Source organism: Podarcis liolepis (assembly GCF_965112155.1).
Source record: "Podarcis liolepis genome assembly, chromosome: 8".
NCBI lineage: Eukaryota > Metazoa > Chordata > Lepidosauria > Squamata > Lacertidae > Podarcis > Podarcis liolepis.
Genome location: NC_139560.1, coordinates 26126179 through 26145823, shown reverse-complemented (window position 1 = coordinate 26145823; position 19645 = coordinate 26126179). Strand labels below are relative to the sequence as shown.

Below are 19645 nucleotides of genomic sequence, written 5' to 3'. Positions count from 1 at the left end.
GGAAAGCATCAGAGTAGATACTGGGGGTTAACTTGGGTAAATAGCTCTAGGGAGATGTTGGGAGAATATGGCTGTTATACGGCCCGAGTATCTGGTTTGAACCCCTGAGAATCTTTACAGATCATGGAGGATTTTGGTGAAATGTGAAAGGAGACCCACTAGGAAACAGTTTATTGCCAGAAAAGGTCAGGATTGTGAACCAGAAAGATGGTCACATCATAGTAAGTTGTATGAATGAGAGCCAGAGATCAATGAAGCCAAAGATGCAGATAATCTAAGGAAGCAGAGACTGATAAGTGGGGAGTAATGGACCACAGAAATCTGCCTTTTGCCAAATCAGTCCCTCTTGGTCAATATTGTTACTCTAAATGGCAGCAGCTTCCCAGGGTTTAAGACCAGAGTCTTTCTCAGTCTTACCCGGAGGTGCTGGGAATCACTTCTGAGGCTTTCTGCATGCAGTTTGTTCTCTGCCTCTGACTTCCAGCCCATCCCCAGGCTAGATGTAGGCTAGGAGGAAATAAAAGCTAAGAAGCACAAAATGGGAGCCTGAGCCAAAAACACTGAACCCGACCTTCAAGCTTTTACCTTCTAGTCTTTTTGTGATTGTAAGCTGTTCTAAACTGTTTTAAATGTTGTATTTTAAATTGATGTAATCTGCCCTGGATCTGTAAAGTGCAGGCAATAAACTAAAATAATAGCAGAAGGGTTCAGTCAGGGATAACCAAGTAGGTCTGGTGGGTCAGGGAAGGCTGAGTCATCTGCTAATGAAGATCTGCTGTATTGGTGGCTTAGGGAAATAAATAGTTGGGCACTGGATCCATAGTACTTGTTCATGATGCTTTCACATATCAGGATGACAGGGGAAAAACCCTGACTTTCTTTGTCTTACTGTTATAACTATGAAGTGATGGTAGCAGATTATCCTTGGAATTCAAAACAAATGAAGAATAATTGTATTATTCTTTAGCCGCTCCTCTTTTTATTTGATAATGGTTGCTTTTATAAAAAGAGACTACGCAGAGTCTTTTCATTTCAGGGGGTGATTTTTTATTCTATTTTTAAGGCTATAGCTAACAACATTTTCCAATTAAAGATTAATTATCAGCTGATAGAGCACAGCAACTTTAAGTTAGCTCTTCTGTTACCTAAGAACACGTCTGGACAACTTTTTTTGAAGCAGCACCTCTGCCTATCCCTGCAAGTTGCCAGTGTGACTCAGTTCACTGAAGGATTACTGGAGGTGATGAAATCCACATGGCCAGTGTAGCAGTATATACCTGTGCATCACATTGCACAAAAGCTCCAGTAAAAAGTGTGGGTAACTGTTGTCTAAACACAGTTCCAAAGTCAGGTGCCTCCACATTTTCTGAATCACTGCATAAAGTTACTAGATACAGGTGTAGAGACCCTATATAAGAATAGCATTTCTGTCTGTCTCTGTTGGGACACCTTTCTGTCATTGCACCTAACACATTTGTACTCTGATGTTGTAGACAGTTCTGAAGTTCTTGCTATTCTACTCTGGCGACCTTGCAAATGTTTTCTTCATCATCTCAGTGGGAACAGGGATATATTGGCTTATATTTTTCAAAGTAAGTTTCATCATATTGTGTTTCTTTAAAGATGAATAAACAATTGTGCACATATAAATGTTAGATACGACATCTAAATGTTTGTGTGTTTTGTTTTCCCTTTTTGCTTTTCTCACCAGACCATTGAGGCAAGTTGTACCTGTAAAATATTCTCTGTATTTGTCCTTTATACTTTACCTCTTCCTCTAACTTTAAAAGTGCATGCAGTAGTAAATAGAGCTAGTTTTTTTATATATATAAAATGCTCCAAATCCTAATTTTCATCAAGCTCTGGTAACTTCAGCAAAAGCAACCATTATTTTAAATTCAGTTGTAGAAATTGTATGATATGATTCAACATACATGTAGTTGCAGCTTCTTTGATTTAATGAAGACCCTTCACTCCACAGGCACAGCAATATGTCTCTGTTCTCTTACCATTACCAAGTCAAGAAGACAATTTTGTTTCTTACGTTGGATGTGCTTTTGCTCTTAAGGTAAGCAGTAGGGCCATGCTCTGGATTTGTCTGAGCCCTGAGCAGAAACCGGCTTGTTCAGAGGGACTCGGGCATCAGGTGAGTCGGATACAGAGAAGCCTCTTGCTGTTAAGCAGAGGTACCAATACGTCCTGACACAGGGAACTCTTTTGCAAGCAAATTCTCTGCAGACCCCTCCCCTCGTCAGTTGGGAGAGGAATGTTTTATTAGGTTTTTTTTTAACTAATTAAACATAAGCCTTGCCCCCAAACTATGTTGGAACTGGATCCATGGTGGGGTGAGTGTTTCCCGGGTTAGCCCTGGGAGGGTCACCCAAATCTCAAGGGTAGGGGGAGCCTTGTGCAGAGCCCTAATAATTAAGTTGCCCATCTGATACTGTGGTTAATTTTGTCTTCTAAATGAGAAATCGTATCAGGGTTAGCATTTTTAGCACAAGTTCCAGTTCTGCTGTTTTCTGGAGAAAGAAAAATAGTTTCAGTGGTAAGGTATCACTTCTTTATTTGTCTTCCAATAGCGAAATTTTTTAAAAAGAGAGACCTAACAGCAAATACAGGCAAATTAAGTAGACTGGCCTTTGCTAGAACCTGAGAGGGGACTTGTATGCAGAATTTTGACTAGAAATCCAAGCCAGACTCAGCCCTGCCTCTAAACTGTAGTATTTACAATGGACTACATTGGAGGACTGTTGTAAGCCACACTCTCCCATTCATACCCCCACCCCAGCTGCTGCCTTGCAATATAGAAATAATGGGTTATTGACACTGGCAGGGCACATTTGTCTTTCAGTGTTTTAAAGCTAAACAAAAATATTTTTTTCAAATGAAATAAAACTTGAGTTGGAATACAATGTTTCGTATCCAACATTGCTGTCCCACTAATGCAGCAGATTTCCACCTGGGCAACAGAAGGCTCCTCTTCTCTCCTCTTCCCTTCAGCACCCCATGCTCTTTCAAAATCTGCTCCAGGTGTTTTAAGGGCACAGGAAGAGTAGAGGAAGAGCATTGGATGCAACCCAATATCCAGTCTGTTTTTGCAGAGGGAGAACTGCCACTGTCCAACCACAGCTATGCTACAAACTATGGGCATCAGGTTAGCCCCTTGGAGATCAGTAAGTTGAACTAGGGAGGCCTTTGGTCTGATCCAGCAGTGGTCTTCTAATGTTCTTATGTCCCATTGAACTCAATGGAACTTGCATCTCCATGTGAGTAGGATTTGCACAGTGACAGTCCCATAGATTTCAGGGGGACAGGTGTAAGCACATGTTCTTTCACAGCAATCTTTGGAAGTTAAACGTTCCTAATTTTTAACTGACCCTGTTTACAAATTTGTAATAGTTTCAGAGCAGGGATGAGTTAAATTGCCAAACTAGCAGCAGGTTTTTCAAGTGAAACTACACTTTAATATACTCCCCATGATCTTGAGTTGCCACCACCAACCCTAATGCAGCCAGCTCCTGTTGATGGATATAAGAAGTGGAAATATTAAGCAGGAATGAGTTTTTATCCTATTTCTGCAGCCAGGTTTTCTGGATTGCAACAGAAATTGTACAATTCTGAATGACGACTTCCTGTTTTTAATTAGTTGTCTTCCTGTCCTAAATGCTGATTTAGGTTTATTTTTGTTTCATTAAATGGTTTCCTTAGGCACTGCAGTTTTTGCATCTGCTTGTTTCCCAACTTACGGTAGATATCTTTTTCATCGACTGGGAGCGCCCTAAAGGAAAAGTTCTTAAAGCAGTTGAAGGTATGTGTTCCTACAACTTCTGTCAGCCCTAGCCAGCATTGTTAGTGGCCAGAGATGATGGGAGTTGCAATATCCAGATAGCCACAGGTTTACCATCCCTTTTCTACGTGAATGTGTGGAACAGCCCCAAGAAATTAGGAATATGTCCCAGCTGTAGTCAGTTAAGATACTGTCTTATTTGAATGTGGGCAACACCTAATGAAGTAGTGCTGTTGACGCAAGGATTTCCACCTGTGCAGCAGAAACCCCCCACCTCCTCTCCCCGTGTGCCCCTGGCATCCTCTGCAGAAGACATTTAGGGGGTGTATGGAGAAAATGCAGAGTTTCCTTGCAGAGTCTGAAGTCCTTGTGCTAAAAGAACTTTTGCATTGGATACCACCCCTTGTGCTGCCGCTAATAACTGGCCATGTTCCTGTGCCTATGACTTCCTTTTAAAGCACTAAATGATTTGCGACCTATATAAACTGGCTGGGGCCCTAAGATTGGCTCCAGAAGTCCTGCTCACAGACACACTATTGTGTCCCCCTCCCATGGGATATATTTTGGCCTTCTATTTTTAATTGCTTTCAAGCAGGCATTAAATACCTTTTTAGTCCTATCTGCTTTTAATTACTGATAATGGTTTGAAGTTTTTTATGGTTTATTTCTTGGTCTTTTACATTATTTGGATTGGGATATTTTTAATTCTTCTGTTTTCAGTTTTCCTGTCAATGTATTTTATATTTTTTATATTATAGCTTGTTTTTGAGATTACTGTTTATTATATTGTGTTAAAATGTATTTTAATAGATGCAAACTGCTTTGTGGAAGCTATTTAAGCTGGAAAAGCAGGATATAAAGAAATAACATTTAAGATCTTTACAGTTTGAACTATGCTTCTCCACAGGAGAAAATGGCGTAAGAAGTATTTCTGCACCTGTGAGCATATGGAGAACGTATTTCATAGCAAATGAGTGGAATGAAATTCAAACCATCAGGAAAATAAATCCTCTCTTCCAAGTGCTTGCTATTCTCTTCTTCTTAGAGGTGACTTTCAGATTTCATTATCATTCTTTTGATTTTTGATCTTTCTAAAGAAGTTGGGTAAGCGGATGGGATGTAACCAATGAAGTCATCCCATTCGTGCAAGGACTTTTGCCTGCACAGCAGGACTTCTCCTCTGCTATTTCTGTATAATTCCCCAACTGTTCTGGGGGTTCCCCAACCTTTCCCAAGCAGATTTGTAGGAAGTATGTGCGTTAACAGGGCAACTTGGTTGTATACGACCCAATGGTTATATTATGTGCTGTTGTGCTGCTTCTTTTTTATTATGAGCTCCCAGTTCAGTTTAATTCAGTTTTAGTTCTGTTATCTACAGGTATGTACTTAGTGTATATGGGAGCCGCAGAAGTTGTATCTTAAAAACAAATAGCATGACACAACTAGACATCAGTTTTAATCTATTCATCATGCAGCATCAGCTGAAATACTTGCTCTAGCTGAATTAAATGGTTAGCAAATGCTTTCTCCTGCACACATAATGAGAAGGCCGGTGAGGACTAATTGTCTTGTGCACATATTATTAGTGAACAGGACAAGAGCTCTGTTAATGCTGTTTCTGTGCAACCTGCAGAGCTATTACTAGTATTGCCTTCATTTTAGACTTGCTTTTCCATAACAATACTTTGCAGATTCGGTTCTTGGCTGCCAAGTGGTATTTATGATGCAGGAAGTGAAGCAAGCTGCTCAGCTAAATACTTGATATCATAAAGCAGAATTACAATCAATGTTCATTCATCGGAATGGTCAAATCTTTAAGTTCCGAAGCTAAAATTATCCTGTTCTAGTGTTAATTTTTGCTAAGTCTTAACTAAAAATGGCTCAGCTGGCTTTGGAAGGGAGATGAAATTGTTATATTTTGATTTTATAGAATTCTCTTCCGGTTTTATCCAGCATAATCCACTACATCTGCATCATAATTGCAAGTCTTTCCATACCATAAGTGTAGAATTATTATTTTTATATGAATAAAAGTAGAGATCAATAAAATATTACCTCATGGTCAAAGATATTGTGTTCTGTTATTTTACTGTATAAGTCCAGCAATTTAGAAGTTCTTTTTTAATGCAGATTACTAATGAAATATCTTTTGTTATTTTCAAAATTACGCTTTCAGGTTGTGGGGTTTTCAAATTTGGCCTTAATGGATTCTTCTTCCAGTCTTAAAAGGAGCCCAGAAAGTTACATAGCTCCCTGGAGTCGTATTCTGAGATTTGGCGTGTCTGCTGTCCTTTGGCTAGTGATTGCCATAATACAGGTAGACCTTTCCATTGCCACTATATATTTAACTGTCTTCACTTCAAGTTATACAGATTTGCCTTTGCTGATTTTGTTGTTGTTAAAAGATTATAATTCTGGTTGTATTGGATGTCCTTGGAAAGGCACAAACTAAGTATTTGTTTGTTTCTACATTTTTCTTTATTTGGAGATCTATTTTCATTGGGAAGAACGTAGAAGTTGACATCCATCAGTTATTAGCATAAAAGGTCTCAGTTGGTGTTAGTGATCTGCTCTAACAAAACTTGTTTGTACACGTGTGTGTACAAAGAGCAGACATGCTTTGTGACATACCTATGAACATACAGTGGAAAATCAACTTTCCGCTGGAATTTTATTGGTGGGTTTGAACTTTGGAAAGTTCAAAAGATACTTGAAAAAAGTGGTTTAAAATGTCTAATTGCAATTTGAAATACATGTGCTATTGGAAATAGTTCATACAGAATCTGCAGATAAGAGAAGATTATTGAAGACAAAACAAAGAATGGGCCTCCTTGCAGTTTTCACACATAGTTGAAAGAGAATAAAAACAAAGGAGGGGAGGAGGAGCAGCAGCAGGAATGCTCAACTGAGAGTGCAGTTTCCAGATTTCTCAAGAAAGGAAAAAACACACACAAAAACAGAATTGCTCAGTCACCTCTAGGTCATTAGTCAACAACAGGCATAGGCAAACTCTGCCCTCCAAATGTTTTGAGACTACAATTCCCATCATCCCTGACCACTGACCCTGTTAGCTAGGGATGATGGGAGTTGTAGTCCCAAAACATCTGGAGGGCCGAGTTTTCCTATGCCTGGTCAACAACATAGGGGCAGACAAAACATATACAATTGCCCAGCATCCCAGACTGAAGTAATTTGAGATCAACACACTACATCCCAGCTTTTGCTTATTTTCTAAATTACCCTCATCTTCTTTGGAGGAGGCAGAATGCCTTGGACTTTATAAAACAATGGCATAACAAGCAGCTCATGCCTTATACTCTTATGACTGTTTCTGTTTAAAACTGGCTCCTAAAGCAGAGAAATTGAAAGTGCACATCCTTAACTCATTAGTAAATCTGATTTGTTACAGGTGATTTACTTTTCTATCTTCTATGAAAGATTTATAGAAGATAAGATAAGGCAGTTTGTTGACTTGTGCTGTATGAGCAATGTAAGTATTCGATCATTTTATGCTTCCAGTTAGTGCCTTTCTCTGTGAAGTATGTTAATGCTTTAGAATGCTATAAATATGTAGTTAGTTTTGCTCTAACAGATAGCATAGTATCGCAATTAATAAACCAGAGTTGCTGCTCTTTATTCCACCAGTTCTTTGTCAAAATCTCAACAGGGTTTGATGTCTTGCTCACTTGTGTAACAAGGAGAAGACAATACTATATATAGTTTAGTAGACTCAGGGCCCTCAACAGTAATTTGAGAATCAACCCAGACCTCTCATTCTCACTCCACCAGTCAAGTGGGGAGTGAACTATCTATAAGCACATCCTCTTTCTCACAGATTTATAGATGCCTAGAATAAAGATATGCCCAGTTTCAAAATATATTGTATCTCACTAACTGCATCATGGTGGAACGTAACTCATAAATAATAACTGCAAAATAGATTTGTTGTCCAGAATTTTGCTTTCTTGTTCAAGTAATCTTCATATCCATTGAAAAGAAACACTGTAAAGTTATAATAGAAAAATTTCCTTCCAGTAGCACCTTAAAGACCAACTAAGTTAGTTCTTGGTATGAGCTTTCGTGTGCATGCACACGAAAGCTCATACCAAGAACTAACTTAGTTGGTCTTTAAGGTGCTACTGGAAGGAAATTTTTCTATTTTGACTATGGCAGACCAACACGGCTACCTATCTGTAACTGTAAAGTTATATTACTATTTGAATCTGTACCTTTTAAGATGTTGAATTTTATTTTTCTTACGTTGTAGATTTCAGTCTTTCTGTTGTCACACAGATGCTTTGGGTATTATATTCATGGTCGGTCTGTGCATGGGCATTCGGATACCAATATGGAAGAGATGAATATGAACCTAAAGAGGGAAGCGGTATGTAAAACAGCTAGGAAGGGGAATCCCAAAACTCACATATATCAAGAATCCATGCACAAGAACTTTAGTTATTTTGTATTTCATTGTACAGTACTTCAATATGTGCTTAACTGTTGCCACTCTTGGGGGGGGGGGATGAGAGATATTTAAGAGTAAGTGAAGCAATAAAGTTGGTTGCATTTTCTAGAATCCTTTTTACACCCTCATATTTTTTCTTGCTTATAATTTTGAACTGACTCCCATGCTTTATCAACAACTGCATCTGAAACTCCTCTTCCTTTCATAAACAATCTAGCACACCAGAATGGGATAGTGATGTTTCAGAGAAACAAATAGAAACCACCCTTTTACACACCCGACTTATTTGTCCTTTGTATCCTTGCCCTAATTTTATTAAGTTTGTCTTTTTTCACTTTTTTCTTCTCTTTTTTCTCTGGCTTGTAATTAGCATTTCTAGTGCAGATCAGCAGTAATAATTATTATTATAACTATCAGTACAAAAGGGTAAAAGCAGATGTTGCTCAGTTTCAGCGGAATGGATAATAAATTCTTGAGTTCATTCCTTGTTCAAGTTGTTCCAGCAATTCTGCTTTATGTCATCTCCTTAGGAAAATCTGTGTAGTCAAAGAGGCTTGTTACCAAACACAGATGGTCAGACTTTTCAGATTTCCATTTCAAGCAAGATGAGGCAGCAGTATGACAGGATCCACGAAACATTAACAAGGGTATGTATACTATTGGCAGACTTGCTGTGCTGTCCTCTGTGTTTAAAATGTCGTTGTCCAGACGGATTCTAGTTCAAGAAAGACATAGAATCTTCCACATCTATTTTTCTTAATCTTATAATCCTTTACAGTGTATCTTCATTATTCTGACCATGCATTGTGCATATGGATCATTCACACACAGACAAAAATAGATGATATGAGTGAAGTATACATTGTGCATCTGTGTGTGGAATGCTTGCATGTGAACTGTGACCTCCCAGGACAGCAGAGCCTTTTGTCTATGAGTATCGTTTTGTGTCTGGGTCCTTTAAGTATCCATGTGGCAGAACCTTGATGTCCAAAAACTGAAATTGAAGATATGACACAGGGTGTAGAATGCTGTTCTCGTGCTGGTACATACCTTTAAAGCCTTACTTGATTTGTGCCCCAACTACCTTAGGGACCATCTCTTCACATACCAGCCTGCCTATGTCTTAACATTTTCTGCTGAGTTCCTGGTCTTAAGTGTTGTCCTCCTCAGAAGTACAGTTTATTTACCCATGCATTTTAATTTATACAACCCCTTAGCCTGTGTTATAATTGTATCTGCTGTCTTATTATAATTATTTCTAGTGTGAATGTTTTACTATATTGTGTTAGGTTTTATACAAATTATTATCTATTTTCCATCCTGGAATCAGTTTTGATGAGACGTTGTACAGAAATGTTTCAAATCAGTCAGTAAGTATTCATACCACCAGTCATTAAAAAATGAGATCACGACTGGACTTTGATAGAACTTCCTGTATTTTCAGCTGTGTCTGAATTTCTTCTACAGTCATACCTCGGGTTGGATGTGCTTCGGGATGAGTGCGTTCAAGTTGCGCTCCGCGGCAACCCGGAAGTAATGGAGCGCGTTACTTCCAGGTTTCGCCGCTTGCACATGCGCAGACGTTCAAAATGATGTATTAGAGTATTCTTATTATTATTTTGGAAGCCGCCCAGAGTGGCTGGGGAAGCCCAGCCAGATGGGCGGGGTACAAATAATAAATTATTATTATTATTATTATTATTATTATTATTATTATTATTATTGTCAGAGCTGCTTGAAGATCCTAGCTCACAGAGGATCACGCTAGCCAGCGATCATTAAGTAAAAGTCTTTATTGAATTACAGTTTCCATTCTCACGCTGCTGCGCGCAACTCTACGTCTAGTAGCTAGATCGGCGAAGCTCCGTCTGAGTCTCCGCCCCGTGTGCACCAACTTAATATCCTAGCCTTGCTCCACCTTTTCCGCCTGACTGTCCTCCTCTGGGTCCCTCTACCCCCCGGGGCTTCTTCCTTCCGGGATTCTTCTGACGCTGACCCGGACCCTCCTGCCTCCTTGCGCCGGGCTTTAGGACCTGGTTCCCTTTCGGGGCTGCTTACTGCGCCGCCTTCCTCTGCATTTGAACTTGGCGCGCGCGCCCAACCTTCCACTTTCCTCTTAACCGTTTCTTTGCTCCCCGATGGAGGTGTGGCCACTCCTGACTCATGCCCTCCCTCCTGTGGTGAGCTGCCAGCGCTTCCCCCCTGGCTCCTTTCCTCTTCCCTGCTTCCTGGCGGTGACGCTGGTCCCGATTTCCAGCTGCTCCCCCCTGAGTCCCCTCTGGCTCTATCTTCCTGGGGTGCCCCCCTAGACTCCCCCCTTGCCCTGGCCACTGGTGCTCCTTTCTGTGAATCCTCTGATTCACTGGAAAGACTAGGAGATCTCGGGTCGTCGTCATCACTCATCTTTTCTTCTGCCTCCTCCCCTTCGCTCTCTGTTTCCTCCCTTGCCCGTGCCTCTGCTCCTAAACCCCTGACATCCATCCCCCCCTCGAAGCCCCCCATTCCCCCCTCCCCTCCTTCCGGTGCTGGAGCTGGGGGCTGCTGTTGCAAAGGGACGAACGTCGGATATCGGTCGCTTCCCGTGGCGGGTCTCCATCTGAAGTCTCGCGGGTCTTCCTCCCTGCTCTCGTCGACAACGGTCACCTCCGCTTCCATCTCTGTGCCGCCGTGCTCGAAACCAGGGTCGTCCCCGAAAACGTCCATGTCCGTCTCTCCCTCACTTCCTCCTGGCGGTGTTGCTCGTCCTGGGCCTTCCAGCCACCGTCTGCGGAACTGCTCCTCTGGTCTATCGTCCCACCAATACGAGGGTTCTGATGCAGATCCCGAGGGTGACCCCTCCGGGGAACGGACGTCTTGTGTCGGGTCCTCGTCCGAGTCGAACCCCCGGAAAGTGCTGGCCGAAAGCGTGGGCGTGAAAAGCCAGTCGTCGAAAAAGTCTGCTGGCATAGGTCTATGGGGGAAGAGGGCATGAAACTCGTCTTTGAGGAGAGGTTCGTCCAAGGCGTAGCCCGGCACCCAGCTGTTTGCACTGGCCGGGGTGCCCTCCTTGGCGAGAAAGTATTCTACCCCCTCTTCCCCCCATCTGGAGTCCAAAATCTCCGTGACTTCGTTGATGCGCTCCTTCTGTGCCACTCCCGCGTGCCCTGTTCTGTCTCTGACCGGACTCGGCGCCGTTCCGGGTTCCTGGAACCTGTGCGGTGCCTTGTAGGGAGTGAGCACCGATCTGTGGAATACCGGATGCATTCTGGAACCCTCCGGAAGTGCCAGTCTGAACGCTACCGGGTTGACCTGCTCTTCGACTTGGTAGGGCCCCAGTTGTTTATGCCCTAGTTTCTTCTTGGCCAACGACCTGGCCGGCACTGCGTGGGCTGCTAACCAAACCCAGTCTCCCACGTGGAGCTCTTCGCCAACCCTTCTGTGCTTGTCCGCTTGTACCTTGTATGCGTGCTTGGCCAGCTCCAGGTGGCGCCTCAGCTGATCGTGGACTTCCTGCAGCTCCGACGCGAACGCATCTGCTGTCTGCGGCTCCCCCTCCCCCATTCTTTCCAGTCCCGGGAAGGTTCTGGGGTGCCTCCCGTTGTTGGCGAAGAACGGCGTGACCCCCGTGGACACGTGCTTCGTGTTGTTGTAGGCGAACTCGGCAAGCGGCAGGTAATCCACCCACGTCGCAGGCTGTTGATTTGCATAACATCTCCGGTACTGCTGCATGATGGCATTGACCCGCTCCGCTTGCCCGTTGGTCTGCGGGTGTCTCGCCGACGCCAGGTTGATCTTGACGTTCAGGAAGCCCATCAGCTTCTGCCAGAAATTCGAGATGAACTGCCGCCCCCGGTCGGACAGAATAGACCGTGGCAGACCGTGAACCTTGAACACGTGGTCTATGAACAGTTTGGCGGTTTGCTCCGCCGTGGCCACCTTAGCACACGGAATGAAATGCGCCATCTTGGAAAACAGGTCTACCACCACCAGCACTGCCGTCTTGCCCCTCGAGCTGGGCAGATCCGTGACAAAGTCCAGGGCCACCCTTTCCCAAGGTTCGACCGGAGTTTGCAGCGGTTCCAACAGTCCGGCCGGCGGTTTGTGCACTGGTTTGGCCCTCTGGCAGGTGTCACACCTCGCCACGTAGTCTGCGACCTCCCCTCTCATTCCAGGCCACCAGAAATCCCTGGCTACTAATTCCACCGTCTTCTCCTTGCCAAAGTGCCCGGCCGTGGGCGCGTCGTGCAGCTGCTGCAGCACCTTGGCGCGAAGGTCGTCTCCCGGCACGTAGATGGCCCCTTTACGGATGAGCAATCCATCTCGTAGCTGGAAACCGTCGGCCGCAGCCGTGCCCCTTTGCACCTCTGCCATCTTTGCTTGCGCGAAGGAGTCATCCTGCAACGCTCGTCGCACCGCCTCCAGGTCCACGGTGGCCGCGGCGCACGCCCATACTGTTGGTGCGAAGATGTGCATGGCGGCCGCTGGCGTTGCGTCCTCCAGATACTGTGGCTTACGGGAGAGGGCGTCCGCCATGATGTTAGTGTCCCCCGGGACATACTCTATGCGGAAGTCGAAGTTCGCAAAAAACTCAGCCCAACGTATCTGCCTCTGGTTTAGGAACTGTGCCGTGCGCCAGTGCTCCAGATTCTTGTGGTCCGTGCAAACCTGCACCGTGTGCTTGGCGCCGATCAGGAAGTGCCTCCACGCTTTGAACGCTGCATGAATGGCCAGCAACTCCCTGTCCCAGATGGTGTAGTTCTGCTCGGACTTGCTGAGCTTCCTGGAGTAAAACGCTGCCGGTCGCCACACCCCCTGCTGGTCCTTTTGCAGCAGGACCGCCCCCACGGCTCTGTCCGAGGCGTCTGTCTCCACCCTCATCGGCCTGCTGGGGTTGACGTGAAGCAGCTGCTCTTCCGACGCGAAGAGACGCTTGAGTGCCTGAAAGGACTGCTCCGCCTCCTCTGTCCAAACGAACTTCTTTTTCTTGGAGCTAAGCGTGTCTGTGATGGCCGCTGTCTGCATAGCGAAGCCCTTGATAAACTTGCGATAGAAGTTCGCAAAGCCGACAAACCTCTGGACCTCCTTCCGGTTGCGTGGACTCTTCCAATCCAATACCGCGCGCACCTTGGCGCTGTCCATGGCGAGCCCCTTGTCAGACAACTTGTAGCCCAGAAAATCCACCTCCGTCACGTCAAATTGGCACTTCTCCAGCTTGGCGTAGAGCCTATGTTGCTTTAGTCTGGTCAGCACTTCCTTGACGTGTCTGTCATGCTCCTGCTGCGATTCCGAAAAGATCAGGATGTCATCTAAGAAACAGACGCACGTCTTGTAGAGAAGTCCCGCCAACACGTGATGCATGAAAGCTTGAAAAACGTGGGAGCCATTTTGCAATCCAAAGGGCATAACTCTGTATTTGTAGGTACCCAGTGGCGTGAACATGGCCGTCTTCCACTCATCTCCCTCCCGCATACGAATGAGGTTGTACGCCCCTCGCAGGTCTAACTTGGTGAACACTTTCCCCTTCCGCACCTTCGCCAGGAGGTCGTCGATTCGGGGCATGGGGAAGTCCGACGGCTTGGTCCCATTGTTTAAAATGCGATAGTCCACGACCAGTCTTTTTTGGGGCGTGTCTCGCTTTTTAACAAAGAATACTGGACTGCCCCCCGCTGCCTTGGACTCTCGGATGAAACCGCGCTCCAAATTATGATCTATGAACTGTTTGAGTTCCTGCAGCTCGTCCTCTGACATGGAATACAGTTTCCCCTTAGGCAGCGCCACCCCCGGCAGCAGGTCAATTTTGCAGTCATATGGTCTGTGAGGGGGTAGCCTGTCTGCCTCCTTCTCACAGAAAACTTCCAAAAATTCTGCGTACTTGTGGGGAATCGCTTGCAGCGTGCCTAGCAGCAGCTGTGACTCCTCTTCCTCTCCTTCCTGCCGGGGCACGATGCAGTGTTCAGCACAAAAGGAAGAGCCGAAGGTCAGCTGCCTCTGGTACCAAGCCAGCGTTGGGCTGTGCTTGTCCAGCCAACTCATTCCCAATACAATGGGCGTATCCGATAGTTGAGTGACATTGAAGCTGATGATTTCTTTGTGATTTCCAAGTCGCATCGCCATGGGCGGCGTCTGCTTCACCACTTGCCCCCCTAGCAACTCCCTGCCATCCACCGTGACAACCTGCAGGGGCAGTGTGGCCGGCAGCAACTGTATAGCGTGCTTGTCGACAAAGTCCTGCCCTATAAAGTCCGCGTTGCTGCCCGAGTCAACTGTGATGGGCACGTCAGTGGTGATTCCATTGGGCAGCTGGAGAGATGCGGTGAGCCTCACCACTGGTTTGGGCGGGAGGGGGTTCACGGGCTGTAAAACCTCTGGGGACTGCGTCACTAACACGTCTGGCTGGGCCCCAGGGCCTCTTCCTCCAGCCAGACTGCGTCGTTTCCCTGCTGTGGTCCCCCTTGCTGCGTTGCTGCAGTCACCATTGCCGAGGCTGCAGTAAGCTTGTGGAGCCTCTGGGGACACTCTTTTGCCATATGCCCTGGCTCCTCACAGACGTAACACTTCCTGTTCCCTCTAGGAGGCTTCGCTTTCACCGCTGCCGGTGCTAGGGCTCTGGTTGCTGACTGAGCCCTTGCACCTCCAACCTCCATAGGTTCGGCTCCTCCTCCTGGCGGAGGCGTGGATTGCGCCCGCGCTGCTTCTCTGGGAAGGAAGGAGGGGCCCCTGGCTGGTTCGCGCCCTCCACGCCCTTCGTCCCTGCTCCACGGACGTCCTTCCAGCCTCACCCCCACTGCCAGTGCCCTCTGAACGACCTCCTGGGTGGTTCGGGGTCTCTCCCCCCTCGCGATCTCATCTTTAATCGAGTTGTGCAGCCCCTCCCAAAAGAGGTCTCTTACAGGAGCCGAATCTCTGTCCCATTCCAGGGCACTGACCAAGGCGAAAAAGCGGGCATGATACTGCCTGACGCTGGCCCTCCCTTGTCTCAGCCCATGCACCTCCTTCCGTGCAAGATCCACGTCAATACTTGATAAAAAACACCCATCCATCGCTTTAATAAAGGCATCTGCATTCTGGAGCGCCGGATCCTTATCTCTCCATAAATTGCGTAGCCATGCTCTAGCATCCCCATGCAAATGGGACATGATGAATCCCACTCTCTCTTGCTCATCTCTAAAGTCTTTATGCAGCAGTTGCAGTGCGCACAGTACGTCGGCTCTAAAGTTGGGATACTGTTGCAGGTTCCCATCGAAGTGAGAGACCAGCCCGCCTGTCCGTCTCGCCAACCCAATTCCCTCCTGCCGGGGTGTCTGCTTTGTCAGCACGTCTAACCTGACCTGGAGATCCCTGCAGGCGGCAGCTGCTTCCTCCTCTCTCTTCCTGGATGCGAGAGCCTCGGCATTCAGTTGTGCCACTGCTTTTCTGAGTTCCTCTATCTGCTGCTCAGCCGTCATGTCGTCTGCCGTTCGTGAGCTCGCTAGTAGGCACCTGTTTCTCTCCCCTCCTCGAGGCTGTAGATGCCCACAATCGTGAGACGGAGCTTACTGTCAGAGCTGCTTGAAGATCCTAGCTCACAGAGGATCACGCTAGCCAGCGATCATTAAGTAAAAGTCTTTATTGAATTACAGTTTCCATTCTCACGCTGCTGCGCGCAACTCTACGTCTAGTAGCTAGATCGGCGAAGCTCCGTCTGAGTCTCCGCCCCGTGTGCACCAACTTAATATCCTAGCCTTGCTCCACCTTTTCCGCCTGACTGTCCTCCTCTGGGTCCCTCTACCCCCCGGGGCTTCTTCCTTCCGGGATTCTTCTGACGCTGACCCGGACCCTCCTGCCTCCTTGCGCCGGGCTTTAGGACCTGGTTCCCTTTCGGGGCTGCTTACTGCGCCGCCTTCCTCTGTATTTGAACTTGGCGCGCGCGCCCAACCTTCCACTTTCCTCTTAACCGTTTCTTCGCTCCCCGATGGAGGTGTGGCCACTCCTGACTCATGCCCTCCCTCCTGTGGTGAGCTGCCAGCGCTTCCCCCCTGGCTCCTTTCCTCTTCCCTGCTTCCTGGCGGTGACGCTGGTCCCGATTTCCAGCTGCTCCCCCCTGAGTCCCCTCTGGCTCTATCTTCCTGGGGTGCCCCCCTAGACTCCCCCCTTGCCCTGGCCACTGGTGCTCCTTTCTGTGAATCCTCTGATTCACTGGAAAGACTAGGAGATCTCGGGTCGTCGTCATCACTCATCTTTTCTTCTGCCTCCTCCCCTTCGCTCTCTGTTTCCTCCCTTGCCCGTGCCTCTGCTCCTAAACCCCTGACAATTATCATCATCATCATTATTATCATTATTATTATCAAAATGACGTCATGCGCAGAAGCGACGAAAAGCAATGTGCGCGTGCGCAGATGTGCCGTTGCTAGTTATGTTTGTTTCTAGATGCGAACGGGGCTCCGGAACGGATCCCATTTGCATCTGGAGGTACCACTGTACTAGGACCATCTTCTGGTGCAGTGGATTATTGGGTACAGTGAGTGGTTTAGAATTTTGTGCACTCTTATATGATGTTAAAGACAATCTTCTGAAGCAGGGAGCCTCCTGTATTCACAGAGGCCTCCAAAACACGTGAGAAACCTCTAGAAGAACAGGAAGCTCACTGCTTCCAAAGATTGTCCTTAAACTTGTGCAGGCTAATCATAATGGCAGCTGGAACTAGTATGTCTTGCGTTTTAAATTAACACAAATATCAAGCACCTGAAGAGAGCTATAACCTTAAGGGCATCTTTCAATCAAGTATTTTGCTGCAAGCCATAAGTGTCTCTGAGCGTGAATGCAGTCGGATATTTCCAGCTAATTTACACATCCATTATGTCAAATGAGACCCTGTGTGCATTTTAAAATCATTTCTGTTTCTTTTTCTCCCCAGAAACAGGGTCCTGTTAGACTTTTGAATTCATCTGCAACTACATTTGAGCAGAGTACTAAAGCATATCATACCATGAATAAATTTCTAGGCTCATTTATTGATCATGTAAGTATCACAATTAACATTTAATAAAAAGATTGAATCATGTTTTTGATATTAAGGGGTTGTGATTTAGCCTCCGTTTTCATGTGATCCTGTAGAGTAGAGATTGTGCTGTGCAGATGCTGGTACACTGCCCTGCAGTCAACACCACAGAAGTTGATCACTTGTATAACAAGTTGATACAAGATCACCTTACTTACTCTCTGTTGATTTTCCAGTGCCTTTTGATAAATTTTGTTTCTTTGCATTTGGAGAGTCTTTGGCCTGATCCTTTTTATTTTCTTTTTCTTTTTTACTCCCTGCTGAAATGTTTTTCTTTTTGTAGTTTTCTATTCTGCTGCTTTCGATGTGTGTTGTATTTCTAAAGTTGCTATATTCTGGTTGTTTGCTTTTAATTTGTTACATTAGCTGTCTTTAGTTCTTTATTCTGAAGTGCAAAAGTGGGTTATAAATCCCTAAATAAACAAAACAGTGCTTTTCTTTGTTTGTTTCTTAGAAGTGCTTTTATAATGAAAAGTTTGTTTTGTTTTTCCACTTATAGGTTCATAAGGAGATGGATTACATTGTAAAGGACAAATTGTTGCTGGAGAAAATCCTTGGAATGGAGTTCATGGAACCAATGGAAAAGAGCATCTTTTACAATGGTATTATCAATCTAGATGTTAAATTTTTAGGTTAGGTGAGCAGATGAATCCTAATGGCTTGTGTCTACATGAGTTCCATCAATTTCTGTGGTTTATTTTTTGACCAAGCACTTGAATGCTACTGGAGCATGCCAGAAATGCAGCAAGCAGTATGGAGTTTAAATTCTCCAGTACCTAGGAGAAATGAAATTTGCCTACAAATAAATGAATCACATAATAGTAGAAGAAGTGAAGGTATATCTGAAATAGGAAAAAACATTGTTATTCATCCATGTAAGAAAAGCTTCACTAGCAATATATGAGTCTGCTGGATAAGGCCAGTGGCTCATCTAGTCCCAGTTTGGTGTCCTCTGCAAATGTGATGCACATCCCCTCAATTCCTTCATCCAAGTCATTTATAAAGACATTGAACAACAATGGGCCTAGGACAGAATCCTGCAGCAGCCCACTTGTCACTTTTGAGGAACTATTAATAAGCACTCTTTGGGTTCAGTCAGTCAACCAACTACAAATCCACCTAACGGTAACCTCACTTAGCCCACATTCTGCCAGCTTTTCTGCAAGAATATAATGGAGGACTTTGTCAGAACCTTAGCTGAGATCAAGATCAAGACGGCTGAGATCAAAATACACTATGTCCACAGCATTTCCAGCCTTCTCTCTCAACTTGATGTCAGGACTTGAAACTTCCTCTTAGATTCCAAAGGTGTCTTATCCCACAGTGTTTGTTTAGACAGAACCTGTTTCATCTTGAACTTTGTAGTCCTTCCAGCACTGCACTTGACAGGCATAACAAAAGAAGTTTCACCTGTCATAGTGTTAGCCATTAGTTTAGGACTTGTTCTGCTGCAGCTAAAGCTGATGTCCAGAGTAGTTGGACTACTATACTTTCTTCCATAAAGTCTATCAAAACAATGGAAACCAGATGCTCCAAGCTCTATTTTTATAGATACTGATTTTCAGAAAGGTCTTGAATCTCTGCAATGTTCTGGTAGAAGTTCCTGAGACAGTTACATTGGCCAGATAACTAAGGGTTACCAGATAACAGTAGTTGATAATGACACCATAAAGTTTAGATGGCATTTATTGGTTGCTAAATTCTTAGTCCTATAATTTTGAAATTTATGTGCATAGCTCATGTTTTAGTCATGCTGGATTTGGTATCTTTAAAACATATGATTTTAAGGTGGAGTGTTTTTTTGTTGTTGTTCTAAGTTATATAATAAAATATACTCAGAGAGATCAGTAAGAATGTTCAGAATGAGTCTTGGTAATCGGCTTCTGATTTTTAAACAGTAAGCACTTAATGGACATCTGTGCACAATGGGATGTCATGCAATACAAAGCCATTTTATAAAATTAAGTTTTTACAGCTTTCACGGTAAAGGAATGAAATAACTGTAGCTATTGCAGATTATTATGTTTCTAACTTTTTGTTTCAGTTTACTTGTTTTACTTTTGTTGTTTTTATCCATTCTCTAGAAGCTTTTCTCCCATTGTACCGCTTTTTTGATGCAGATATTATACATGTTTTTCAACAGGTTGTTTCCTTATTTACAGATGAAGGACATTCTTTCAGTGATGTGCTATATTATGGCAATGAAGCCACACTTCTCATCTTCGACATGCTGTTTTTCACCATCGTGGATATGGCCACCCAAAGTTTTGTTTTAGCAGCTGTCCTGACGTATTTGCAACAAGAGGTAAGCCTCTTTATTGGAATGGAGTAGAGAATGTTGTTGTTTTTTAAATGATAGCATATAGCAGTTTGT

The 19645-nt window shown here is 44.9% G+C and overlaps 1 protein-coding gene across 4 annotated transcripts in view; it reads left to right on the top strand.

Annotated features, from left to right (window-relative positions):
- Positions 1-19645, top strand: part of TMEM67 (transmembrane protein 67) — a gene marked incomplete at its 5' end in the record, with an annotated part of 39469 nt that overhangs the window by 17203 nt on the left and 2621 nt on the right. For 2 of the 4 annotated variants that reach the window (XR_014529201.1, XR_014529202.1), the window contains 11 exons: positions 1494-1592; positions 1982-2068; positions 3712-3811; positions 4698-4837; positions 5967-6107; positions 7200-7280; positions 8058-8174; positions 8786-8902; positions 17128-17232; positions 17771-17873; positions 19415-19576. Coding sequence is in view for 2 of the 4 variants with exons in the window: in XM_083517230.1 (XP_083373356.1) it covers positions 1494-1592; positions 1982-2068; positions 3712-3811; positions 4698-4837; positions 5967-6107; positions 7200-7280; positions 8058-8174; positions 8786-8902; positions 17128-17232; positions 17771-17873; positions 19434-19576 (1233 nt within the window). The remainder of the gene's footprint in view (positions 1-1493; positions 1593-1981; positions 2069-3711; positions 3812-4697; positions 4838-5966; positions 6108-7199; positions 7281-8057; positions 8175-8785; positions 8903-17127; positions 17233-17770; positions 17874-19414; positions 19577-19645) is intronic. The other 2 variants (XM_083517230.1, XM_083517231.1) reach the window with 1 other exon arrangement.